The following is an 18,499-nucleotide window of genomic DNA, read 5'->3' as shown; positions in this document are numbered from 1 at the left end:
CCTATTTGAAATACCCGGATGCTAAGAACACTAACCTTAAATGATCTAACAGTAATTAAAGCCTATGAAATAGAATTTACGATCACATGGAAAATGAGAATATTAATGCAAGCAACTTACTTTAATTAAGAAGTCCAAAGCAAAAAGGGATCATGATAAACCTCATGTTCTATCAGGAGAATATTGTTAGAATAATTTGTATTCTAGAATCCTTATAATTATATCCCTTTTCGGTAGACAAGCTAGATGCGTTAAAAATCAAGAGAAGAGCATTTCTCATGATACGGCGAAAGTTTCAGGAATATCAGTGTGTATTTCATTCATCCCTAACAATGACAATTTACTTGACCTGTACCTGGACATGTATTGAAATCATACCATGCAAATTTCACTGATATATAAGTTGATAATTATAATACTTGTAATATTTAGAAAAAGGTTGATTAAAATCCTGCTCTCCTACTTTTACACAGAGCATAAATTTAAATAAATCAAATAGGTTGCATGAAATAACAATGACTGACTGCAAATGGACGAATCGTTATTTATATAGTAAATTTTCACTTTAGCAACTTGTGTACAGATTTTCGTTCTACATTTCCAATTACTTTAAATGCTGGTGACACAAGTACATATTTTTATATAGTTCGCTAACTACATCGCAATAATCATAAAGATTTATTCCTGTGTTTGACAGAAATAATCGACACAGGGAATATATAACATCCATTACTGAGTACAAAGGTACAAAAGTATCAACAATGTATTTGTGAAATAGGTCGTAACAAAGTTGTAAAATTCTATTGATGTACATTATATTTATTTCATGTGATGTATATCAAGCACATAATTCTTGTAAACCGAAACATAGCTTGAAGAAGTAAGTGACTATTAAGATGTTTAAGACATTACTTTTAAACTTTGAACCACACGACTTCAGACAACGTATGAGCAATAATATGGACATATAAATAACTATCATTTTCTTATTGTTAAATAAAGGAATATAATTAGTAGTTACAAGTTCGGCATACATGTAATTCATATTACTAAACACCAATTCTTAAATATTGTACTTCGCACTGGCTGAACACATTTTTTTTACTAACATGTAATTAAATGTTATATTACATTCACATGCATAAATTTACTTCTAACTAATCAGGATATAAATATGTTTAATTTGCGATAATAATTATTATTCTTACTGTGAAATAAATACATTTACAGGAACTCTTTTTTTTTAACAACTCGCTCATTCAAATACATGTATTTCCCCAAAACACACAACTAATCTTTTGACGTCATCAATCCTTTTAACATCACAGGTTGCGGCCCGTATACGGAGTATACACGAAGTATACGCATCTCGGAGCCCTCGGATGGCAACTGTGATCCTTTGTTTCACGTAGTCCAGGCTCTTCATTCATTTTCTTAGCGTAGGATGGGTGAAAATCCAGGGATATTAGGTCTGGTGAATGTGCTGGCCATTCAATTGGAAAATGACACCTATGTAACCTGACTTTTGCCTCAGCCTGTAGAACTGAGCCAACATTGATGTTCATGTATTGATATTAGAAAATATCAGTTGTATTTTATTTATTGATACAGGCTGATACCCTTCTGGCATTTTGGTCATTCAAGTGGTCTACAAAAATGCCATGCAACACTTCTGCGGAGCCCAAGTATCATGAAAATTATGTAAAATCTGACGTTCCCATTTACAAGGCTCATTCAATATATAACCGGAAATATGTTGTAACAAATATTTATTACAAGCACCAAAAGAACTACAGTATTATGTTTCAACACAGTACTCCCCTAGTTCAATGCACCTACGCAAGGCTTGATATACTGGTTCGGATTCCACCTGTAGGTCCAGTCCTGATTAGCCTTATTGTGCATAAAGTGGACTTAAAAACAGCAAATCAATCAATCAAGCCAGCGCTTGATAAGGGCACTGATTCCACAAGAAAAAAAATCTTTTGGACGCGTGCGTTACCACTCATGCACTGCAGTGGCGAAGCTAAGGCGTAAATACTGGGTAGGCTGAAAAATCTGCTTATATTTTTTTATACAGCAGGTCCATGCGTCGATTCTTGTTGGTCGCAAAAGTATCAATTACTCTTTCCTTGAAGCCTTGATCAATAGAAACCGTTTTTTTTTTCAATGGCTATTGTTCTGAGAGAACTTAATCTTTCATTTTTCATTGAATTACGGAAATATTTTTTTACTCTCTTGAGGGTGCTCATACTTCTTTCGGAGGAAGCTGTTGTAACAGAGAATGTCAAGACCAACTTGATAAGTTGTGTTACTTCTTTGTAGATTGTTTGAAGATCATTGCTAACTTAGGTATTTAGAAGGTCTGCAGGAGGTAAATGCTTTTCTTCATCAGCATAGATATTCTATAAGTCATTTTCTAATCGTTCTTTGTTGAAAAATGGATATGTGGACAGAAGGTTATTTAATTTCATCACAGGAAAATGTAGTTTACATTCCCTAAAGCTATTTTGGTCTAGCAATTCAACAAATTTTATCTTTTCAAAATCTCCAAAACGTATTTCCATTTGTACAGTCAGTGTGTCCAAGATTTCGTAGGTTAAGCATCTGAGAGCCACGAAGTCTTGTTCACTTACATTTATTTCACTGCAAATCCTCTTAGACTTTTCAACACATAATTTCACAGTATTATATTTTTATAACATAAATACACTATGTGACACACACACAAACACACGCGCGCATGCACTTGAATTAAATTAACATTCAACAATGCAGCGCGTGAACGACGGACTTTGCACAAGAAGACTAGAAGCACAAAAGTTTGTTTCTGAGGCTAGCCGCTTTCACCCAGCGAATCGGCACTTCCCTCCCCTTTACCCTCCGTTCCCACCTACACAGAGCTCACGCTGTAGTTGCCTTTAAACGTGAGGCTTTTCGTCAAAAGCCTCACAGTTCGGCCCGAACGCGCTCTCGTCTTTCTGGCCTGACTGACGAGATATCTGGAAGGATCGGCGGAACCAAACGTTCGGATTACATAGTTTAATTCGTTTTAACGAACTTTGATTGTTACAGGGTACAAGAACATTTTAATTTCAACATTTTTCGGGTAGGCTGAGCCTCAAAAGCCTCATAGGAGCTTCGCCACTGATGCACTGTTGATTGGACTTCGTAGTCATTCTGGAACCTCGATCCACTTAGTCCATCTTTCAGTGGGCCAAAGGTGTGGAAATCGGAAGGTGCGAGATCGGGCAAATATGGAGGGTGGGGTAAGCACTCAAACTTTACGTCCTCGATGGTAGACAATAAGACATTGGCAGTGTGTGGCCTCACATTGTCATGGATTAAAAGCACACCACTGGACACCAGACCACGTCGTCTCTGCAGAATGGCTGGTTTCAGTTTGTACAAAAGGATGGGAGTAGGTGGTGCTATTTACATTATGACCTCTGGGCAAGTAATGTTAAAGAATTGGGCCCTTGTGGTCCCAATACAATGTTCAAAACAAACACCAGTTCTCCTGTATCAAGTTCTCCACTTGAGCAACGTTGCTTTCTGTGACTGCAGTGACAAAGCAACCTGGACGTGGAGAAACATAACACTGGTTATGCCCTGTTTGAACTTCTCAGCCCATTCGTACACTTGTGATCGACTCAATACATTTGTCACCGTACTGAACTGTCATGCGGCGATGAATTTCTATCGATTTCACATCTTGATGCAACTAAAATCTCACGACACTACGCTGCTCCAGCTTGGAGCACTCCTGTAACGGTGTTGTCATCTTGTGTTAACTGTTGCGCGAGGCAGGCGTGTCAGCCCCAGCTATGAATACAGATGCCTTCACAAAATAACAAACATATAACGTGGCCGTATTTTAGATTCTTTTTTACTACTTTTCCGGTTATTTATTGAATGCACCTTGTATTTTGCTCCAGAATCGTGTGAAAAAAACTAGATTTTGTGAGAGCATAACATGGATTTAAATATCAACACAATTCTTGAATATTTTAAAGCAAAATTCTGGTAAATTGATGCATATACGTGGAATGGAATAAATATATACTAACCACTACCTTGAAAAACTTGTGAAAGTTACAATTTTTAAACATCGGTATTGATGGAAATCAGTAAGATTGTTGGCATAGGTATGCACATCACTTCAAACTGGTATCGGATCAACTATAATTTATAATACATGAAGAAACAGCATCAAAATTTAAGGAATATTTATCCAAATTCTACACTATGTTCTTCCTGGGTGTCAGTCTCAGAATAAGAAGTAGCCTTCTTTCAAATCTTTCTCCTGAGAACCATAACCAAAAGAAGTCTTTGATATTCAACTCTTACAAAAAAGCTACTTAACAACATAAAACTGGGTAAGGAAATTTCCTGAAGAAGCCACATGATGTGGCAAAAGCACATGCCTAAACTGGACTTCAGCTACTTAATACTGTCGTTATTTCTGAAAATCCAATTTTATATTATTAACACTACCTTATGAGAAGGCACCCAAATTTGGGATGCAAAATGCCCTGACCCATAGGCGTAACTTGGCGAGGGCAAGGGGGACTTCCCCCCCCCAAAAATTTTCAAGCTTATTCACATTTGACAAATTAGGGAACTATTGTTAACCTCCTGGAACCTGAGGAGCAAATTAATAAATAGTCATAATTGTGATTTCGTAAATGTCACAGTTATTTAGCATATAATCCTGCATGCTATTTCTATGGAATGAAAAATTTTGGAGTCTGACCCCCTCCCCCCTAAAGTCAAACCTTAAGTTCAATTTTACTCCCTCAAATTTAGGCCCTGACCCCCCCCTAAAGTTGCCTTGTTTTAGTCAAGATTAGTGTTATTATAAATGGCACCCTCAAATCAGTTATTTTAAAAGTGATTGTGCTTCTGTATTACACAAAAAGTAAATACAGTGGAACCTCGATTTTAGGTTTTTCAGGGCACCAAGCAGAAAAAAATTAAAATGGGAAAAATGTTAAACGAGGATAATTTTAGAACATTTTGCTATATTGGGACCATCAAGATTGAAGGTACAATGTGATAAAATGTAAAATCTGGGAACGTAAAGTAGAGGTTTCACTGTAGCCTCAAAATGGACACACAAAATAACTATTTCAATTCTAAAACAAACTAAAATTGAAATAAAGAACAAGAGATGAAATGAAAAGTTCATATATTTTTTTCGCCATGGTATAGTGTCCTTATCCCATCCCTCTACTAGCTGAAACCACAGTGAATGCCACAGTTGACAGTCAAAAGCGTTGCCACATCTTTTCTCCCAGCCCTTCTCTGGGTATGGTCACTGCATTGCCCAGCGGCATTTCCAGGTGACTCAAAGGAATCGGAAATTTCGAATCATGTCCTGGCAACCCTGGGAAGGTGGTGGCACTGAATGGTATATACAATGCTGCTCAACATCTTGCCATTTAGTAATCATGGAGCAGTGGAGTGGTGTGCAACGTGCTTTAGTGGTCAAAGCATATTACAAGAATGGCAGCGTGGAGGGTGCCTGACCTCACAGCATGTGATTTCTTCTTGTGGGGTCATCTGAAGAACGAGGATTATCGTACTCGACCTGCTACGACAGAACAACTTGAGGCAAGAATATGAGAGGACATTGCCAGGATTCCTGTTGCAATGTTATGTCGCGTCATGCACAATGTCTCTCACAGACTGCAGGAATGTCTCCACAGGGAAGGTGGGTCATCTGTTGGGTGTTATCTTCAAGAAATAACTTAACAAAATTAAATTCAACAATGGCATATTCTGTACTATTCATTGGCTTCACTAAATGTTTCAAAGGTGTGTGTTCTCTTTTATTAATATCAGTTCCAAAATTTCTCATTCTTTTGAGCAACCCTGTATATGACAGAGGGATGAAGGTTAGAAAGAAACTGACAGAACCAAATCTTTCGAGATTCTTAAAAAAAAAAAAAAAAAAAAATGCTCAAGGAAGCAAGGGAAGAACGTCCACCTGTGCCACCCTTTTCCTGTCCTTTTTTAGATGAGAAGGGAGTGGCAAGATGCTTGGCAACTCCAAACTAGCCATTCTTTGTCGATGTGCACTACATGCCTAGATTTATGGCTGTGATTTTCTCTCCAATTGGGGAAACGAAAGATGCTATACAATGGCGAAGAGGTTATGTAGCACATACTTGAGCACAGCAACCAGAACCAATGGGTCTCAGATCATTCTCGATGCAGGGGAAGATTTCCCTCCACCTCCTCCCATAAGCCTTCTCCAGTCTATACTCCGTGTAGAACCATGAGTGCGGCCTGGTCCTTCTCTGCAGCGATGACAGCTGGGAGCAGAATTCTTCGGAGAACAGGTCTCGTCTCGTCGATGCCCACTGACCCAGCTTTATAAAAATTGGTCCAGAAAACTCTATTGCTGAAAGAGAGATATACATCAGGAACAATCAAGAGAGGCAATCAGCTTAAACAGATATGGCATTAAAAAGCTCTACCCTACGAGACAGACTCTTATCAAGGCTTAGAGGAGGTGTGTGAGTAGGGCTTCACAGATTCTCGATCCTGCCCATAGTGGAGGTGATGTGATCAGCATTTGGGAATAGTATAAACTTCAACATGTATGTACTTCTCTAAAATACATGAAAAGAAAAGTTTACAACTTAGCACAATGGTGCAATGTGCGTTAAAGTGGGAGAAGAGGGGAATCAGGATTTATTTTCTTAGTAATGGACTGGTTAAGCGGTGGTGTCACTAGCAGCCGATGTATGTTTCCCAACAAAACTTTCACCCTGCTTGCTCCTATCATTTTCCATTAAATATGTATTGGAAAGGGTTAACTTTTGTTGCAGTGACAGCAGTTAGTGAAGTGAAATAGCGAGGTGCAATCCACATCAGTGTAAAGATTAAATTCTGGCGAGCATATAGATATTTTACTAAATTCTTACAAATGAGGTGTTAATTAAGAAATAAAGTTAGAAAATTGGTTATTTTTTTAGGAAACTGATGAAAAATTTAAGCCTCGCAACATTGGCAGTTTTAGCCCATACTTTAAAAAAAATATGAAGATACCTTATGTGGTGAAAACTGATCGTAGAAGGTTATCGTTTGTTACTGTGACAGTAGTTAGGAAACAAAATACTTATGTCTATCGTATATCAGTATGAAGACTATATCAATTTCCTGTAGTAAATTGTTGACAAGTTTCTTGAAAAACTACCTGATTATCTTACCTTATTTCTTCACTAACCCCTTAGATGTGAAGAATGAGTCAAAAAATCTCCAGAAACTAGCCTATATATTGATGTACAACAGGCCCGTACGCAGGGAAGGGAGCTTGGGGGTCATGCCCTCCCAACTGAGCCATGAAATTTTAAAATGCGAACATATAAAAAGCTACAAAAATAACATCAACGATTTTTCAACCTTGTAAAAATTTGAATTTTGCCCTTGCATAAATTAATGTGTTTGTTGCAGAGAGAGGCAGGCTTCAGAAGTCTGCAGTCTGCGATATTGGGTACTTTTAGTTTTATAACCAGTGATGCAAGGCTACCAGCAGTGGAGGCAATTGGCCCCCTTCTTTTTGCACTTCTACTCCTGCACTATGGCCTGTTAATGCTAAGCCTTGCCTAAACAGACCAGGTGAAGGCACACTGTATATGTGTGTACGTATGTACACACACACACACACACACACGCATCTCACGAGCCGAAAATAAAATGCTTTGTCATCACAAAAACCCCAGCCAGATTCCGGGTATGAAGAGAGCAGGTAAGGCGAGCGGTTGGCCAAGTAGTGCGACTCGTGAAGTGTGTCCGTGCAAAGGTTGGGCAGTGCCCAAGGTACACACCATCAATGGACCACACGGCACCGACGTGACCAGATCCAGTGATGACACTAGTAATTTAAGTATCAGTGTTTATAGTTCAAACCCAGCTCAGGCGTGTTCATCCTCTTCGCTCTTCGGCCTGTGCATAATAAATAGGTGAAGGACCAAAGAGCATTAATTATTCCCCCTCCTCACATTTAAACCCCTCTCGTAGCCAAGCTGTTAGGCCGGCGAACGACCTAAACGTAACACGTACAAATGGATCTGGCCCCTCCCTCATAAAAATCCTGGGCACGGGCCTGATGCACAACATCGTTTTTCTGTCTCCTGACTGCTGGTAATAAAAGTCACCTTTGGGATCCCTTTGCAATGCCGAAGCATAGGAACTTCACCACGTGAGAGTTAGTTTGGAAACATGCATCTGGGACACTGGTTCCGGTGACATTAAGATTATTCACTCCATTAATTTACATTAGCTGGTTCAAAGTCATTTTTCTAATAGGTTCACCATATTTAACCCATTAGATGAAGATCAAGTAAAGTATTCAGTAAAGTTAAAAAGTAACTTCCAGAAACAGGGCAGCAGTAGACATACTGTGAAATTAAATACTTTATGGGTTTATGTCATGATGTGCACAGAGGTATGCACCATTGGCTTTGGGGGTGGGCACCCTTGGATCAGCATCATGCTACTGCCACCTACACTCCTCCCTAGGTACACATTGATTAGAGGCTAGGCAAGCCCTAGAGCCACTCTATGTAGGGATGTTGTCAGAAAGATTCCTACCACAGAAATCAAAACCAGTTCTCCAACGTGGAAGCCAAGATGCCTTACTGACTGGACTCCAGTGACTCTCAGATATGACATTAGTTTACTTAAAAATTATGGACAATAATTTGTTCCCTTCTTTAAAGTTGAGTCTAAGGTGCTGTGCTTTGGGATGGCATGGGTTCGAGTCCATCTGGGTTCTCGGGCTGTGTACAGGACCAGTGGCCACCCACCGTGAGGAAATTGGGGAGCTATGAGTGAGTAGCGTAACCCGGTCTCGGAAATCTCTTATATCGGCTGAGGGTTCGACGTGCTGACTCTACATCACCCCATTACAGGTTGAAAATCTACACAACTTTAGGTAGGATTGTGGGACAGACTGGCAGTTGGGAGATCTGCCTAGGCCCTTCAAGGGCTGTCGAGCCAAGTTTTTTTTTTTTAACTTTAAATTTGAAAGAGGAAAAGTGATTAATAACTATATGATATAACTTCAGTACCTCTTAAACATTGATAGTTTTACTTTTTTTTACCAAGAAAAAGTTAATAGAAACAAAATAAGAGGAGACAAGGAACATTACAAATATCAGCTGAGCCGATACGTACCGATGTATTGGTTTTGATTGATTGAGTTGGTGCTTAAAGTCCATTTTATGCACAGTAAGGCTAATCGGGAATGGACCTACAGCTTAAAGTGGGATCTGAACAACTATGTGCCTCCACCAGGTATCGAACCCATGACCCCTTGATTACAAGGTGACGACGCTACCACTGTGCCATTGGAGGCCCAATGTATTGGTATTGCAATTAGTATTGGTTGGGTTTTATTTATGGATACCAGCTGCTACTTTTCTGACACTTTGGTCTTTTGCAGCATTTACAAAAAAGCCGTGTGACACTTTCGAACTCTAATTATACTGGAAATTATCAAATTTCCTTTTATTTTGCACCAATATTGTGTGATTTAATTCAAGACCAAATTGAAGCAAAATGCTGATAAATTGATGCTTATAATTAGATTGCAATACTTACACACAAATATTACTAAATATTTTGAATAACTTTTAATTATTACAATGTCCAAGCATCAGAGTTGGTAAAAATATTGAATTGAATTGTTGTCCACTTTATGCTCAGATTAGACATTAGGTACTGGACCTACAGTTTAAAGTGAGATCCAAACCATTATGCAATGTGGCTGCACTGGGTATCGAACCTGGGACCCCTTTGATTACAAGGTGGCTCAAAATATAGTGTGTGGCTCGAAAAACTAGCCCCGTTCCAATTAGTATATAAAATGTACATGCGGATCTGCAAGCTGTCATCCGGACATGTTATCCCGTACACAAATGTGTCTTCAAGTTAACATCTACTGTAAACAGTAAGTACATGTTTCATTATTGTTTCAAATTTACTGTACATATGGTGTACTGTCAGAAACGGGGTTAGTTTTTCATGCTGCACCCTGTAGTATCGGACCTATATTTAACATAACTTACCAAAAAGAAGGACTTTGTACCATGTACGTCTGAATGAAACATTGACGATAGTCACTGGATACAAAACCACAACAGGCAAAAAGGTTATAAACAATTGTACTATACGTAATACAATGCACAGAACGTCCCAAATCCTCCAAAGAACATAGAGAACCCTTCCCCTTCGACCACTTTTCACTTCCACATTGAGATGACACGGGTCATGCAAGGGAGTTACACCAGATTTGGGATTTGTAACTAGTGGTTCACAGTAAACAGCACTTGGATATTTGAAAATACACCATTTTGCTTTGAGTAACGCTGCAGATAAATTCAACTGCACAGGTACACGAATATGCTTCAAGTACATGCCCCGACCGAGAAGAATTTTAGTCCTGAAACTTTTGGAATGTAACAAAGTGATTCTTATTGGGTGCCGCACAGTGAACCATTGTTTCATGTAGCTGCTTAGCCTGACTGGAGAGAGCATTGTTGTAGAGAAACATGGGAGATCAAGGTTTGAGTCTTCACGGCGAACATTCATGCCTGCCTTCTGCCATGGGGATGCATCAATTTCACTTGTCGCTAATCCTCACTAATTCATTCAGCATTCTGGGTACCTGAAAGAAAGGAAGAAATCAATATATTTGACAATTTGGTCAGAACTCTCATAAACTACATGGTACAATCAGAAGAAAATTGGGTACTATTATAGTATAAGGGAAACACCTATAAATCATATTTTTTACATTGCTAACATACCATTTTGGAATGCGGAACATTTCCTAAGATGAAATAATGCATTTCTAACTAAGATAATGTCTATTTCTTACATTTACGAGTACTTACTGTTACTTGTTATTTCGATTCTGTAACACATTATGGCGGGCGATAGCATACTGGTTTAGGGTGCATTGTGAGTGTGTTTTGTCGATTTATGCAGTATTGCAAACTCGTTCACTGGAAAATACCTACATTCGTGCCTGGATTTGAAATTATGTTAATACGTCCCAAACCATTGATGTTAGCCCCAAAAACCATTTTCCGTAAGGTTAGGCAAGCATAGTTAAAAAAAATATAAAAAACTCTACACGTCATGTTCTAGTGAAAACACGGCGAGGCTGAAACACTGACTATGGGGTTGTGTCATCTTAACACACGGAACATTTTACTCTCGTGCAAAAAGCAAATGGCGGCAGCAGAAACAGCATGTCGGACACAGATTTTTGCAGAAAACGAAATGTTTTCTCATTACAATGGATCAAAACTAGATTCACGAACTTCCACAACGCTACAGAAAATGATTTCCGTAAGTACTTTCTCCTGTAAATTTGAAGAAATCCGTTTACCTTATACTATAAGTTTACCGAAAATTGGGAGAGAATTTACAATACCGGAAGTATCTTCAATTGCTTTCAAATTCAGCATACTCACTAATTTTGGCCTCGTAATCACGAATCTCCAGTTAAAATTTGGCGGTCACATCTAGATTGTTAAAAATGACGAAATAAACAAGTGAGAGGTGTTCAGCCGAGATCGAACAAGTAATACAACTTTTTGTATGCACACTAAAACAGCAAAAGAAAATGTTGGAAATTGCTATCAGCTCCAAAACTAACAACGTAAAATTATAGCTGCTGTTTTGGAATGCCGTGTTGGGTGCTATATTTACTTGTACAAAGCCTTCAGGCTGTTCGGCTTCATGGTAACGTACCACGCTAAGGTAACAGATGTACTTTACTTCACAAACACAGATATCCTCCAGCTAAAAACAATGGAACACAATCTTCATAAACCATTCTCTGCTTCAATGTTCAATTTATTTCTGTCATTAGCACACAACTCTTCCCCTGTCTCTTCAATGCAAAGCAAACATGAGTGTACTTCTAGCAAAGCTCACTTGGTTTCTTGTGCATTTGGTATAAATAGTGGTAGAGAAATGCATTCACATGCAGAGAAACAAGGGATGGGGATTGAAGATACTATGTCCATATCAGCAGTGACTTTAAAAAAAAAAGGTGACAACAGGAACATTCTTACATATCAATGAATGGTACTCTTGCATGAGTAGCAAGTGTTGTTTATTCCAATAAGGCATTTCTATCATGGTTGATTTAATCAGTGTGTGGTAACGCTTTACTATACCGGAGATGGATTTCTTCAAATTTACAGGAGAAAGTACTTACGCAAATCATTTTCTCTAGCGTTGTTGATGTTCGGGAATGTAGTTTTGATCTATTTTAATGCGAATGCATGTGGTTTTCTACGAAAATCTATTTCCGATGCGCTATTGCTGCTGCGGCCATGATGTTGTCCGTATAAGCTAAATTGAACGAAAGGAGTGCTAATGGAACCTAACCTAACAGGCCTAACCTAACCTAGTAGGCATACCTCGTCCCCATGATGGTTCGTGGGGCTATCGTGAATTTTTGGGCTAACGTCAACGATTTCTGGGGCTACCTGTGGAGGGTTTGTGGGAAATAAGGAACAACAGTAAGTACTCATTAATGTAAGAAATAGACATTATTTTCGTTATAAATTCATTTTTTCACCTAAAGAAATGTTCTGCAATGCAGAAGAGTACGTTAGCAATGTAAAAAATTGCAAAATAAATCATTGATAGGTGTCTCTGGTATAGTAAAGTACCGTGCGTCCATTTCGATCTGCAGCCGAGAGATCGGGAGAAGCGTGGCGGGCGGCGCTGACGGAGATGCCGACATTTGCGGCCTGAAATGCCCGCTAATTTTTATGGACATATGCAGACATTTATATAATTGACACGCCCACCTCTTGTGAAACACGGCGTAGAGGTTTGTTTGGAGAACGTTCTAACGCTGCACCAATATCATCGAGTTTTGCTTCGGTTAGAATCCGTCGTTTTTGCTTAGGTGTTTTAAAATCTCGTTTTGCAATATTTATATAAATGTCTGCATATGTCTATAAAAATAAGCGGGCATTACAGGCCGCAAATGTCGGCATCTCCGTCAGCGCCGCCCGCCACGCTTCTCCCGATCTCTCGGCTGCAAATCGAAATGGACGCACGGTAGTACCCAGAGTGCTTATTTCAGGTTACTTTTGTAAGTGTTGGAAATCCTGCCATGTCATTAGGAGTTTGGAAAGACATATGTTGAGGAAGAAACCATTGAAAGTAAGTCACAATGAAACCAGTGGTCAAGAATGAAGGGCACAATAATGACTTAAAAGTGTAACAAGGACATGGAAGAACGTGCGGATCAGTTAAGATATTGAACAGGAACAGCAGTCGACAGTTACTGAAGTGCAATCATAGACGACTGGATAGAGCAACCTGTGAGGTTTCAGGTGAGAAAATTACTATTGAAAAAAAAATTGGAAGTAGATGGAGAAGTTTTCAGGAAATTGCTCAAGTATGGTGTGAATGATTTTGCAAGTACACCAGATACATCAATTTCCTGAAACAATAGTTTCAGGAGTAATTCACAAGGAATCGAGTATGCTTCATGATGGGAAGAATAATCCTCATAAAACTTGTGGTAGTAAACATATAGAAACATTTCTAGTGTTGCCACCGTCTAAAGGGATGTTACTACATTTCCTAAGTGATTTATAGTTGAGTTCTCAGCCTACAGACTTCAACTTACATAAAGTGCACAGTTACTTCAACTTACATAAAGTGCAAAGATAAAATCCTAGCTGCTGTAGAAGTCAAAATACAAGGTGATATATAAAGAAACTAATAATAAAAAATAGTACTTTTACTAATAAAGTAGTGTCAAAATAACATTCTAGAGATTTAAAATTATGGTACTCACTGACAATATGTTTTAAGGTCACGAGCAAATATTATTAACATTTTAACAATAAAAAAGTATTGATACTACCACAGACTTCTCTGTGATACTACGAACTGAACATGTAAAAAAAAGTTCTCAATACTTTCTTGCGCAATTGCTTTTAATAATGTTCTTAAGTATGAAAGAAGTATATACCCACATGATTGGTTATCTACTATTAGTGACAATGCTTCATATAAAATATCTTGCTTAAGCAGCAACAATGTTGTACAATTAATAAAAACTACGAAGAAACCTATTTCTAATCTGTGCTACGAAGGTTCTTGAATTCGCTTCCGGCAACGAATTCAGTACGTATATTTTATACGGCATGATATTCGGGATCAAATATCGATATCGGGATCGCGGGTAAAATCTCCTCCTGATCCCAATTTCGGGAAACGATTTCCCGATGTTTCGTGATCCAGAAGTGCCAGGAGATTTTGTCGACTCTTCAGGATTCTCGACTTTCATGGAATCTTGCTCCTTCGGGATGGGGATGACCTCGGATTGGCAAGAACCCGTTGGCTGTATGCGCGGTAGCCGTAATTACAGGCCCGTAGCTAGGGGGGGGGCAGGGGGGCAACAGCCGCCCTGAGAGCTTGCTTTGCCCCCCCTGTGAAAAATACAGCACACATTCCTACATGGAATTCTCACTAATCTTTACAATTATATCCTCTATTACCAGGGACGTAACTATTCGCGATTAAAATTACCACCTGAGCGCTAGTGTCGCTTCCAATATGACCACTCTAAGTAGCATAGATCTTTGTTTACATTCAGCAGTAGTACAAAAGAGCAGCGTGTTGTCGTGACTGGTATGGTAGAAAACGTTTAAATTACGCATTATTTTTAAATATTGCGAATGCGATGTGAATTTCAGGTACTGTAACAAACGTGAAGCTGTACTGAGAACGAAGCATTTAATTATGATAGGCAAAAATAACACGGAAAATGCAGACGAAACTATGTATACGCACTGGTTGTCCAAAGCAGTGCTGTATCATCTGCACGTCATGTAACTGGGGTTCTCGGAAATTATTTGAAAATAAATGGAATTGAAATTGACCTGTACTTGAAAAGCTGGGACAGGAGAAAATTGCGAACATATCGTTGCAGTTCTTTCTCGAAAGAGAAAGGCTGGTTTAATAATAATATTCACGATTTCATGACCAGGCTATACTCACTGAAAAAGGACATCGTACTGAATGAAACAGTAACATTAGCATATCCACTTTTTTTCTGGTTACATTTGACATTAATTCATTCTCAAACTATTTTCATCTTCCCTCTTAATCGACTTGCACCTGTTCCAAATTTCACACATACGTAACACCGGTAATACATGGACGCATTGGTTAAGACGCTTCATGATTTTTCGGAAAAAAAAAGTACAATTTAAAACTTTACTTTCATGGAAATATATATTTATCTTTCGATAAATAAAGTAAGCAGACTCGTGCATTCTTCGTAATTTCCTTGCCGAATTACAGTGTTATATCCCCCATACCAATCTTCTGTCAATTACGTTTTCCCTGATTTATTAACAAATTTCATTTTGTTGATTCCACGGGGTGGAAACACATGAAAACTTTTAATTTGTTCTGACCCATAAAACTATTTAGAGCAAAAAAAAAAAAAAAAAAAAAAAAACCCTGAAGAGTAGACCTTACTTTCTCGCATATTCACCATGCTTTAAACGACTTCAACACAACGTATCCTACTTAGAGTACTTCCTGAAAATCCCGGCAGATGGCACATCGGTTAATTTTAATCGCGAATTTTGAACAGAATTCACTTATTAATGTAGCCCACTTTGGATTCAGATCGGGGCTATCTACTATTAATGCGGTAGAGACGGTCGTAAATGAGATAATTAATGGTTTCGAGTCTGGCTCATATACATGTACAACTTTGATAGATTTAAGTAAGGCCTTTGATACAGTTGCGCATGAAATCTTGCTTAAAAAACTACAGTATTATGGAATAAAGGGTGTTGAACTATCCCTTCTTAAGTCTTATCTCACTAATCGACGACAGATAGTAAAATTTAATAATAAGAAATCTGATGAGCTAGACGTTTTGTCTGGTGTCCCCCAAGGATCAGTATTAGGTCCATTTTTGTTTTTAGTTTATATGAATGACCTACCTAACTGCCTACCGTATAAAACAGCTATCTATGCTGATGACACTACCTTTATTACAAATGATCATAGTATTCTTAACCTTAGTATCAAAAATAAAGAAATGTTAAATGCTTCCTCTTTATGGTTTAAAACAAATAGCTTGGTGTTAAATACGACAAAAACAGAAACTCACTTTTTCTACTTAAATAACCCACCATGCACCTTAAATAATCAGGCTTATGTAAAATTGCTTGGCATATATTTAGATACAAAATTAAGCTGGTCAATTCATACCCAGGAACTATGTAAGAAACTTGCCCGTGTCTTATATCTATTGCGGAAATTAAAAAGGTCTGTAAGTGAAGAAATGATGATCTCTGTGTACTACGCTCTTTTCCATTCACACTTACTGTATGGAAATTTTCTATGGGGAAACTCTACAGGTGCAAAGGAAGTCTTTAAATGGCAAAAGAAGGCTATACGTTGTATTAAAGGAGTACAGGATATGGAGTCATGTAGGGAATTCTTTAAGGAATACCGTATTATGACGGTGCCCTCTATAAATATTTATCATAGTTTAATGTACATAAAGGAAAACCTCCCCAGTTTTAGGTTGCGTTCTAATGTACATGACTATAATACAAGGCACAATCTGAATATAGAAATGCCATATGCAAGACTCAACAAAATTTTAAACATAATGGAATGAGATTATTCAATTTGCTACCAGCTTCTATACGTAATTTAGAAAACAAGCAGTTTGCTAAACACATTAATAATATATTAGTACGATATTGTATATATAGTGTCACGGAATTTGAAGAACACTTCCGTCAGGGCCTGTAAAATGTAAATGTCTACTCATAATGCATCACAGAGCTGTAAAATGGGTTTTTGTACATGACTTGTATTGTAATCAAAATAGAGTACTATTTTCCAATTGCTTTCGCTGTAATAAAACATGTAGTGTAATTTGCAAACTGTATTGTTGAATGTGTAATATTTTAATATGTATTTTTAATTTTCCTTTCTTTTGTAATTTTTTATATTAGTATTTATATACTTATTATGACGAAGTCTATTGCAATCATGTTGTCTAATGACTAATAAAGTATTCTATTCTATTCTATTCTATTCTAGGTTGATCAGTTCGGGGGGGGGGGCAAATTTGAAATTTGTTCCTATGTAAATATTTCCAGACAGTAAAGGTAAATAACTCTGTGTGTGTAATGTACACACACACACACATACACACAGATATATATATATATAATATTATATTACATTATAATATTGCTACATATATAGTGCATTGGTATATTAAACTACTAAGAAGTGTATATAATATACGTATATGTGAATACTGGAGGTCAAATAAAAATTAGAGTTCAACAATTTTCAGGAAGCAAATCAATTTATGTAATTACTATTAAACTATTACTTTACAGTTTTCCTTAATGTATTTTACTTTCTGCTTGTCTCAATGACAACCTCTTCTTTTTTATCGAAACTATATCCCCTGTGGAAGTGCTAAACTGATAAATTATTCTGTGTAGGATCTTTCCTATTCATTCTGGAGGATACCGGGATTTTTTTTCACCTGTTCGAGCGGCTCCGGTGCCCACCCAGCGTCGTACGTATAAAGTGGGTACATGGAGGAAACTCTGGCAGGTAAACGAGGCCAGGGACGTGGTGCTGATTGATCACATCACCTCCACCTTCGGCCGTGATCAAGAATGTGTGGAGCCCTAACTACACACCCCTATACGCTTTCATGGCATAGCGAAAATAACAGGGGAGCACATTACTTTCCTTTTTTCATTATTTGGTATCCAGTACTCAGCGGTAGAAGCCTCAATGAAGCTTTTTTCCGATGCGAGCCTCAGCAACTGGGCGGGTCGCAGGTGGCGGATAGCGAACGGCCACCAGATATGGTGGTTAGCTGCGAATAAGGCAATGCCAAATAAGCAGTCCCGGACCGAGGCGACAATGCTAACAGGGCCTGGGGAGGATGGTCTTTGGCAAGTCCATACTCAATAAAAACCCAGAAAAGCCCAATGACAGCATTGTGACATGGCGAGGAAGTGCCGCCATTAAATAAGCACTGCCCCTACTGCCTTGTAGGGAGGGGAGGGATCCCCAAAGGCTAAGGGAAGGAACCCTAACAGAAAACCGGCCAACGGCTCTAAAGATGGAAAAGACTGTAGAGTCCCAACATCCTAAGAGGCGGAAGAGCTACAACCCCACTGCCTTGTGGTAAGGGTTTTGACCCGAAGGCTATGGGAGCAAACCCAGAAAGAAAACCAAGCAAGGGCAGAGGCTTAAAGGGGGCACTCCTCCCACTGCCCTAGCTTCATCGTAGGGCTAATAACCCACATGAAGTGAAATAATACATATTCAGAGAAACACAGGAATAGAAGCCGAACAGAGTAAACAACGACGACAATGCAAGGTAAAACGGACTATGAGATTTGGAACCTGGAACATCACCTCCCTCTCA

At 38.4% G+C, this 18,499-nt stretch overlaps 1 protein-coding gene across 5 annotated transcripts in view; it reads right to left on the bottom strand.

The window, feature by feature from the left end:
- The window catches only part of LOC145997132 (putative aarF domain-containing protein kinase 2), a 292,541-nt gene that overhangs the window by 56,878 nt on the left and 217,164 nt on the right, over positions 1 to 18,499 (bottom strand). For 2 of the 5 annotated variants that reach the window (XM_083133766.1, XM_083133770.1), the window contains exons 1-3: positions 14,034 to 14,162; positions 10,083 to 10,681; positions 6,174 to 6,409 (exon numbers count right to left, since the gene is read on the bottom strand). In XM_083133766.1, coding sequence (XP_082989892.1) covers positions 6,174 to 6,409; positions 10,083 to 10,605 — 759 coding nt within the window. In that variant the 5' untranslated portion in view covers positions 10,606 to 10,681; positions 14,034 to 14,162. Of the gene's footprint in view, positions 1 to 6,173; positions 6,410 to 10,082; positions 10,682 to 10,910; positions 10,922 to 13,793; positions 13,873 to 14,033; positions 14,163 to 18,499 lie in introns of those variants that run through there. The other 3 variants (XM_083133768.1, XM_083133769.1, XM_083133767.1) reach the window with 3 other exon arrangements.

The sequence above is a fragment of the Lepisma saccharinum genome, chromosome 13 (genome assembly GCF_977018435.1).
Source record: "Lepisma saccharinum chromosome 13, izLepSacc3.1, whole genome shotgun sequence".
NCBI classification, from domain to species: Eukaryota; Metazoa; Arthropoda; class Insecta; order Zygentoma; family Lepismatidae; genus Lepisma; species Lepisma saccharinum.
Note: the sequence above shows the minus strand (reverse complement) of the source record. Positions and strands in the feature narration are given on the sequence as shown.